General features: G+C 63.1%; 1 protein-coding gene across 1 annotated transcript; it reads right to left on the bottom strand.

The window, feature by feature from the left end:
- Positions 1-5,734: 5,734 nt before the first annotated feature.
- Positions 5,735-8,424, bottom strand: LOC117654542. Its single transcript, XM_034401246.1, has 5 exons — positions 8,330-8,424; positions 7,812-7,926; positions 6,645-6,734; positions 6,265-6,425; positions 5,735-5,815 (listed from the first exon to the last, which is right to left on the bottom strand). Exons 1-5 carry the CDS (start codon positions 8,381-8,383, stop codon positions 5,735-5,737), a joined length of 501 nt encoding a protein of 166 aa, XP_034257137.1. The 5' UTR covers positions 8,384-8,424.
- Positions 8,425-9,431: the final 1,007 nt, after the last annotated feature.

Genomic DNA, 9,431 nt, shown 5'->3' with positions numbered 1-9,431 from the left:
GCGTCCTCGCCGTCCTCGTCGTCCTCGTCGCGGAACTCCACGGCGGCGGCCGGCAGGCTGGCGTTGTTGTTGTTGTCCTCGCCATCCTTGCTGGCGGCGCGGCCCTGCGCCAGCACCATCGGCTCACATGGCTCCAGGACGAGCTGCGCGCTGAACAGTCCGCCGGGGGCTTCACACCCCCTGCCGCCGCGACCACGCCGTTGACCCGGAGCGGTTCACCTGCGGTCGCTTCGACCACGCTACGCCGCCACGCGCCACGCGCTGCCCGGACACCGGCACTGGGGGCACTGGGCGTCGCGACGCCGAAGGACGACGTCCAGGCTGGCCGCCCCGGCCGCCCTGGCCCGGCCGCCGCAGTGGCGCCCTCCAGGCGGCGGCGCGGCGAACCCGCGAACCGCGGCTGGACAACGCCGCGCCTAGGCCAGCGCGAGGGGCGGCCGGGCGGCCGGCGGCGTCCCTACCCCCACCCCCACCCCCTACCCGTTTCCGCCGTCCTGCTGATAACAACAAACTTGCGGCGGCCGGCTGCCTGCCTGACAGTGAGTCACCGTGACCGTCGCCGTGACTCCTTGCGGTGTTCGAATTTGCCGCGCCTCGCCTTGCTGGAATAGGCGGGGGATTTCCCGAGGGTTGCATAGAGTGGAGGTACCGAGCCACGGCGTCGGGGGTAGCCCGGTAATCTTTCACCGCCCCCCCCCCTCCACCTTTCCAGCTAATAAATTGAACGCGCTGATGGGGCGCTTTAGTCCCGCCTGGCCGGCCGGCCGGTCGGGACGCGCCATTTCGCGCCGTGCTTTGGCGAAGCCGTAAACCTTACGTTGCCGCGTAGGTAAACGAAAGGAAGTGTTTTAGGCGCAGAGTGTCCATTCCCTCCACACGGCGCACAGTGGGCGGCCAAAACTTTAGACGCTTATTGAGCTCCAGAGTCGCTAAACAGGACTCGAACCGAGCGTGTGACCCCACCAATGGATACCTCGTTCGAGGAGCAATTCATTGGTGGGGTCACACGTTCGGTTCAAGTCCCATTTAGCGACTCTGGAGCTCAAAACGCATTCAGAATTTCGGCTGCCTCCAACGGTCTTCTGGCCCACTGTGGGCCGCGTTGCGGCGCCACACCGTGACCTTGACCGTGTGATAGATGGCGGCGCCGTCGCGGACAGTCTGACATAAAAGGTGTCGATCCCTCCGAGGGGCACTTCGGCACTTCGGCCTCGGCCTTCATCGCGCCGCCGCCTTTATGCGGCTTTTCGAGGCGGTTCCCTCGTTCCCCGGTTCCCCGCGGGCTGACTCCGAGAGGCGGGGCGTCCCGTGTGGGTGCGAGAGAGACAGGCCGACGGCTCCCCGCGCTGCTGCGCCGTGCGTCAACGTCGTTCGGGGCGTGATCGAGGAACGTGAATGCGAGCCGAAAATACAATGTCCGACGAATTGAGGGCGAAATTGCGACAATGCGTTCATGCAACAATGGGGGCTGGAGCACCGCCACGTGTTCACTTTCCGCACGTTAAAAATGACCTTGTTTTTGCTTTAGTTTTTAGACCGCCCACCGATTATTTTATTTTAATGTGACAAGGTGCGGCTCTACCTGGAAGCATCGTGGAAATGCTTCGCTTTCGCTACATCGCAGACTGCTGTCTAGCCCATCATGTTCGTGTTCTCTACAGGCGGCGCCCGGGGCAGCCATGGGGTGGACGAGGGCGGCTCTGGGGCTGTGCGGGCTGCTGCCACGCACCGCCATACCGCAGAGGTACTACAGTACTTGTACACCTCGATGCACAGTGGGCCACAGAACACCGGTGGAGGCCATCAAACTCCCAGAAGCGTTTTGAGCTCCAGAGTGACTCAATGGGACACGAACCGAACGTGTGACCCCACCGATGGATTAATCTCCGAACGAGGAACTCATTGGTGGGGTCACACGTTTGGTTCGAGGCCGCCTCCACCGGTCTTCTGGCCCACTGAGCGAAGGGTTAGCAGCCCCGCGAGTGCGAGAGAGACAGTGGATCGGAATCAGCCCACAGATCGACGAGACAGACGCCCTGGTCTGGCGCGCGGCCAAGTCCGTCGCCGCGAGGGTGGTCCACCCGACGTCCCCCGCCGCGATGGAGGACTTCCTGACGTCCACGCCGCCGGCCGACAAGAAGGCAGCCTTCCTGGTGGACGCGGCCGTCCTCAGCGGCCGCCAGATCGCTCACCTCGCCGGCAACGTGGGGGCCCGCGCGGCGCAGATCGGGGAGAGGTACAGCCCGGCCAGGATTTTGACGTTTTGGTCGATTTTTCAGCAGGCTCTGTCTCTCCCGCACTCGTGGGGCGTTCCGCAGGGGTGCGAGAGAGACAGAGCGACGTGGCGGCAGGTGCGTGGCGGACAACCTGGGCAGCGCCGAGTGGCGCGCCGGCGTGCAGCGGCGGGCGCGGGAGGCGGCCGACGCCACCTGGGCCGCGCTGCAGCGGGTACGTGGTTCGTCCAGTGTAGACGCGCGGTCCAGAGTCACTAAACAGGACTCGGACCGAACGTGTGACCCCACCCATGGATTCCTCGCTCGGAGAGCAATTCATTGGTGGGGTCACACGCTCAGTTCGAGTCCCATTTGGCGACTCTGCAGCTCAAAACGCGTCTCGAGTTGTGGCCGCCTACCGATCTTCTGGCAAATCCACTGTGCCGTCTAACTGACATGCCCCGCAGCACCAGGACCGCGCCAGGCAGAGCGAGCGCGACCGGCGGCGTTACGAGGAGGAGCACCAGCGGCACCAACACGTGCGGAGCGCGCCCACGGGCTCTTCACTGTAAAAGCCACCAGTGTGACGTCACGCTCGTCTGACGGCATGCCCCACAGATGACGTCCTCGCTGGTGGTCCCCGCCGGGCGGCAGCTGCACGCGCTCAGGGCCATGATCCGCGAGCACCGCAAGTGTTCGGCGCGATTCGCCGAGATCCCTGTGAGTCCGCCAGCGGGCTGTCTCTCTCGCTCTCTTGCGGCGTCTCGTGGAATCGTTGAGGTGCGAGAGAGATGGACCGACGGAAACGTCTCTCGTGTCCGCAGGCCGTGGTGCCGTCCGCCCGCTACGACGACTACTTCCCGCTCAACGCCTTCTCGGAGTGAGGGTTGCCACCCGCGGCCGAGCAGCCAGACTTAGGTTGCCAACCTTTTCGAAACTGGTGGTTCACGGAGGCTTCCCTCCTACTAACGTGGCTGTACTCGACGGAAGAAAGCCCGCGGGGTATGCATGCAGCAGCAGCGGCGTGCGTTCAAGTCACAACACGAAACCCCGTCCTTTGCAACATTCGAGAAATGCAGCGTAGGCACTGAGAGAGACCGTCAAGTCCAGTGGCCTCGCGGCGTGCTCCGTTTTGCAGAGCCGGGCAAGCAACAACTACGAGTAGCTTTCTGCCCCAGCGGCAGGGAAGACCGACCGACCGACCAACTGCTTGCCGGAGCGGGCGAAGGCCGAAGCAGCCGCATTGTCCCTCCTCTTTTTCGATGAGTGATTGGGGCGGCACTAGAAAACGATGTTGTGGCTTCCTGGAGGCGCGCTGCCGCCCACACAGGTCAACGCGGTGACCTTTGGGGTTCATAAAGAGGGGGGGGGTGAAGAGACGGCGGCCCCCCAAGGGTGGCGGCCAGGGCCTCGGCCAGCCCGGCCAGGGGGCCGCGGGGGGCGCCCGGCCGCCAACAGCGCGACGCTGTCGTGTTGGGGCAGGTCAGGCTCAGGCCGGACAACCACTGGCGTGGCCCCGGGGGGCCGAATCGAACCGGAAATCAATGGCAAGGGTGGAGGGAGGGCGTGAAATCGTTCCAGGCCGGCTTTCGGGCACTTCACGCGCACAGGCACGGACACACCAACACGCCGCGGACAGGTACACAGACAGACAAACACACGTACGAGAAATCTTGTTCCAAGGTCGAGCGGCCCCGACAAGGCCCCTCGTGAAAGTCATCAAGGCACGTTGCACAGTGGGCCAGAAGACCGGTGAGACGCGTTTTGAGCTCTAGAGTCGCTGAGGCTCGAATCGAACGGATTGGATTGCTCTCCGAACGAGGAATCCGTTGGTGGGGTCACACGTTCGGTTTAAGTCCCATTTAGCGACTCTAGAACTCAAAACGCGTCAAGAGTTTCAGTCGCCTGCGCCGGTCTTCTGGCCCACTGTGCGGTGGCGTGCTTCGTGTTTAAGGGCAGAGCACTGAGAATATTGCCGTCGCGCACAACAGGTCCGGGGGGACTGCCAATAATGGCTGCCGTCTCTCTCGCGTACGCAGGCGTCCGTAAGCCGAGTAGGGGTGCGAGAGAGACGGACTGCTGACGGAGAGGAATGCGGTCGCGGCTTCAATCATGCACGCGCATCGATGCACCCTTCCCCGGCGCTGCCCCGCCAAGTGGGTCAGGCAGAGCATTAGGCGCGTTCCACAGTGGGCCAGCAGATTGGTGGAGGCGGCTAAAATTCTAGACGCGTTTCGAGCTCCAGAGTCGTTAAACAGGACTTGAACCGAACGTGTGACCCCACCAACGGATTGCTCTCCGAACAAGGAATCCATTGATTGGGTCACACGTTCGGTTCGAGTCCTATTTAGCGACTCTGGAGCTCAAAACGCTTCTAGAGTTTTGGCCGCCTCCACCCGGTCTTCTGGCCCACTGTGCGTCCCGCACCTGCCCGCTCGGACATCGACCACCATCGATGCCTCCGCGACCACGCCGAACGAGACCCTCTTACCTCGAGTCGACGACGGACGGCGGCGGCGCCTGTCCTCCCGGGGGCGGGTGCTCGGCCGCCCCGAGCGCGGAGGCTCTGGGGGCGGCGAGGCGGCCCGGGGGCGGCGCGCGGTTGGGGGCGGCGGGGCGGACGGCCTGGCCGCGATGCAGCGGCCTGGCGTCCCTGGAGTCCTTGGTGGCGTTGCTGCTGCAGCTGCTGCTGTTGCTGCCGCCCACGCCGTTCCTGGGCACCACGACGGCTCTCGAGGACGCGTCGTCGGCGACGATTCGCTCCCCAGAGCCGTTCTGCAAGAAAGGGGCAGTTCTTGTCTCTCTCTGATCGCACTCGTACTGTGAAGGAGGGAGAGAGCGACGAAACGCTGAGCAGATAGGGTTGTTTTCGTCGGTCTGTCGCGCTCGCACTCCGGGGCGTCCCGTATTGGTGCGAGCACGGTGTGTGCGAGAGAGACAGAGCGACTAAAACGACTCGTAATCGGTCTACTGCTAGCCTGCAATCTCGGCCCCAGGGCCCAGGGCAGCCCACGGCAGCCAGACCGGTCTTCGACGTCTTTGACGCACAAATAATTGAGCGCCTCGAAAGGCTCTGGGCGGTGCGCGGTGCGGGGCAAGATGGGTCGGGTCAGCTTCGGCCGTGACGGCCGAGCCGACTCACGCGATCGGAGCCGTTAATCTTTTATGGCCCAAGTAAACGCTCTTCCTCGGCCCTCTCCCTCTCCCCACCCTCAGGCCGAACACTCGGACGGTGAGGAGAGTGGGCCCTCACCCTTACCTCACCCTGGGCACAGCACCCGCACCCGCCACCCCGTCAAGGCGATCACCGATCCCCCTAACGCCTGTTGAACCCCGAGGGGTGCCGGTGCCGCTTACCTGCATGTGGTGGTAGTGGTGGTGGTCGACGCCGTTGGCCGTCGGCAGTGGCGGCATCTTGTGGCGGTTCTCGGAAGCGCTGGCGTCGCTGCCGCCCGCGCCGGCGCTACTCCGCGACTGCACCGAGGCGGAACCTGAACGCAGGGGAAGGCCGGCCCGGTTCGTCACTTCCATTTCGATACTCCCGGGTCCCTTGTCTCAGGAACGGGGAGAGGTTCAGCTGGTTGCAAGGCGGTCTCGTGGTTCTGGTAGCAGCAACCGTCACACAGTGGGCCAGAAGTCTGGTCGAGGCGCCCGAAAGACGCGTTTTGAGCTCCAGAGTCGCTAAATGGGACTCGAACCGTACGCGTGACCCCGCCAATGGATTACTCTCCGAACGAGGGATCCATTGGGGGGGGGGGTCACACGTTCGGTTCGAGTCCTGTTCAGCGACCCTGAGCTCAGAACGCGTCTAGAGTTTTGTCCGGCTGCACCGGTCTTCTGGCCCACTGTGCGCCAGAGGAATGCTGAAACCCTTGAGTCCGGTATGAGAAATCACTAGCAACTTACCGGAGGAGTGCGGCAGCGGGTCGAGCATACGTCTGCCCTTGCGGTTGGTGGGCGAGCTCAAAACCCGCGGCAGTGGCGCGACGGGGGCGGCGCCGGGGGCGGTGCTGTAGGGCGGGGGCGGCGCGCGGTCGTCCGCCCCCGCCACGCCCCTCGGCGGCCACGTCTGGCTGAGGTGTTCGGCGTGCGCCGCGTGGAGGTCCAGGTTGCCGTTGGCGTGGTGGTGGTGGTGGAAGGGATAGGCGTAGGGGTAGTAGGGGTATGGGTACACGAAGGGGTGCACCCTGCTGGGGTGCAGCAGCGAGAAGCCTGCGCAGAGAAATCTCAGATCAAGCAAGGAACACCAAGAAACAAAAAAATAAACAACAAGTATTTTGACTACATGCAAGCTTCTACAGACAATCACAACCTTTTCCGACTCGACCCATGAATGGTGGCCAAAATTTATCATGACCCCACTGCCAAAATGAAGGTTCCCTGAAGAAAACGCTCTTGGCCCTCGGGGCGTGTGACTAACGTAGTACTTGCCTCTCTCCGCCTGCTGCGTGTAGTGGGGGTCGAGGGGGTCGTGGGCCACACGGTAGTAGAGGGGCTGCCGCGCGCCGCCCGGAGCCATGCCTGCCAACACAGCCGAGAAATGACTTCGGATCGCACGCCTTGCCAACCGAACACAGACTGACTTTCCATCAGCACAAAGCTTGCGACTGCACCGACCGAACCGCGATGGGAAGGTCCACGCCCTGCCCCGCCCCGCTCCACCCCGCCCCGCCCCCCAGGGGCCGGGTCACCGGATGACCCAATTAGATACCATCTGCATGTATCACTTTGCCGGCCGGTCATCCGATACCCCTCGTTAACCTGTCGGGCTGTCCAGGGACAGGCTGGACAGGGCAGCGGACAGCGTGCACCGCTTCGACGGCGCTGCCCTCATTCCCGTCCGTCGGGGACGGTTAGTTCCATATTCCCTCGGCCGGCCCTTCAAGCGCCCAATTCCGTGGAGACAATATTATACAAAATTCGTGACATCGACCTGCTTCGATCCCGCGTGCCCCCGAGTAGCGGCGACGAAAAGTCTCAACAGTTGCTGATTTAATGATCGGATGGCCTCACCCAGAAAAATATTCGATCGTGTTCCTAGAAAATGGGACAACGTGTGGTCTGAATGTTTTTCAAGAGCATTCACTTGTCGCTATCCCATTTTCTAAGGATAGGACTCGGGACAGGAACTTTAAAAAAAAATATTTTTTTGTCGAGTTTACCCGGAAGGCCCAGGACGTCGTAACTTGTTTACATATGGGGGTCTTGGAGGAGCTCCTGCTAGCCCTGCTAGCCCTGCTAGCCCTGCTGCTAGCGCACGTCGAAGAGATGGATGTACAGCCGGTGAGAGTGGGCGGTGAGCTTGAGGGAGGGGAGGGGGTGGGGGTGGGGGGATTGCATGCATACACCTTGTGACTCACCCACACACTCGCATGCAGTGCATTCACAAACACAGGCGCGACCCACATTGTGTGTGTGCGCGCACACACACACGAACTTACACGTCAACGCCATAATGCTCAATGTTCCTTCACACCACACAAACGCCCCCCTCCCCCACACACTCTTAAGTAAATATCGTCCTCGCATTCACACGCACATCAACACAGACGCACTCTCTAAAAGTGAAACAATGTTGGACATGAGAGAGGGGCTCACCGTAAGAGGAGAAGAAGACGTGGTCGTTGTTGTCCACCGGGCCCCAGTACGGCGTGCCGGTGGCGGCTCCGGGACCCTGCGCCCCGCCTGGAGGGACTCGCGGACGCTGGTCGTCCTGGAAGGAGGGCATTGCCAAGTCATTTTCTTGCCGAAGAACTTACTGAGATAGATCGGAACAACAAGCGTAGCCTCGTACTAAACGGACCGAACGTGTGACCCCACCAAAGGATTCCTCGTTCGGAGAGCAATCCCTTGGTGGGGTCACACGTTCGGTTCGAGTCCCGTTTAGCGACTCTGGAGCTCAAAACGCGTCGAGAGTTTTGGCCGCCTCCATTCCACCGTTCTTCTGGCCCGTGGTGCGCCGAATCGGCATCAGCGCGCCTGTGGCAGCGAGGGTAGGCCGCCCGCCCCGCCCGGCTGCCGTCGGGTTGCCTACCCAAGACTTCGCGGGCGCTCGGCCCGTCCCCTGGCCGCTGGCCCCGGCCCGCCCCGGCCCGCCCCGCGGCTCACAGGCTCACCTTGTTGGTGGCGTACAGCATGGGGCGGTAGCCGACGATCCGGCACAGCAGCATGGTGCGCGCGAGACGCGGCTACCGCGGGCTCGCGTCGTCGGAGTGCCGCCGGGGCGTTTCCCGCAACCTAACCTCCGCGACGGCGACGTGGACGGGCGGCGCGGCGCGCATGCCGGCCGAACGGCCCAACGGGCCCAACGGGCCGAACGCGCGGCCAGCTTGTCGCGGGGCAGCGCGGCAATCAATGACGTGCTGCCACTACACCGCGGCCGAGAGCGCCCCCCCCCCCTCCCAGCGAGGCCCCCGCAGCCCCCCGATCGGCCACGGCGACGCACGCATCCCGCCGCCCCGCGTCACAGCGGCCAGGGCGTACAGTGGGCCAGAAGACCGGTGGACGCGGCCAAAATTCTAGACGCGCTTTGAGCTCCAGAGTCATTAAATAGGCCTCGAACCGAACGTGTGACCCCACCAATGGATTCATCGTTCGGAGAACAATCCAGTGGCGGGGTTCGGTTCGGTTCGAGTCCTGTTTAGCTACTCTGGAGCTCAAAACGCGTCTAGAATTTTGGCCGTCGGCTCCGCACTGTAGGGCGCTTGGTGCTTTGATCCTGCTGCACGGAACCGCCGGCCTCGAGGTGGGACGAAAAAAGGCAAGCCCTTTAGCCAGTCGGGTCGACCAGCCGCTGCCGGCCGCTGCTAGCGGTTCGGTTCGGACTCCGCCTGCCGGAGGTCCGTTTCGTCGCCTGTCTCTCTCTCACCCCTATGGGCGGCCCCACGAGTGCGACGAAGACGGAGCGACGAAACGACTGCTCGCAATGAGGCGGCGGCGCACGCGACACACTCTGGAAGCCACGCAAACCGCACCAAAGCGAGGCGAAGTGAGGCGAGTGAATCAATGGCGACGCCCTTTGCATCCGTCTCTCTCGCACTCGTGGGCCGGGCCGGGGGTCCGTGGGAGTGCGAGAGAGACGGCGGCGAAACACGGTACGGGCGGGTCCGGCGGAGAGTGCAGCCTTATCGACGAGGTCGACATAAAACGAGAATCAAGGAGCCAATAAAAGAACGAACGCGAGGAAAAGAGCTCGATTCGTATTCAGATTCCTTGAGA

Source organism: Thrips palmi, unplaced genomic scaffold (assembly GCF_012932325.1).
Source record: "Thrips palmi isolate BJ-2018 unplaced genomic scaffold, TpBJ-2018v1 HiC_scaffold_10, whole genome shotgun sequence".
Taxonomy (NCBI): Eukaryota; Metazoa; Arthropoda; class Insecta; order Thysanoptera; family Thripidae; genus Thrips; species Thrips palmi.
The sequence above is the reverse complement of the archived record's forward strand: the minus strand, read 5'-3'. Positions and strand labels throughout refer to the sequence as shown.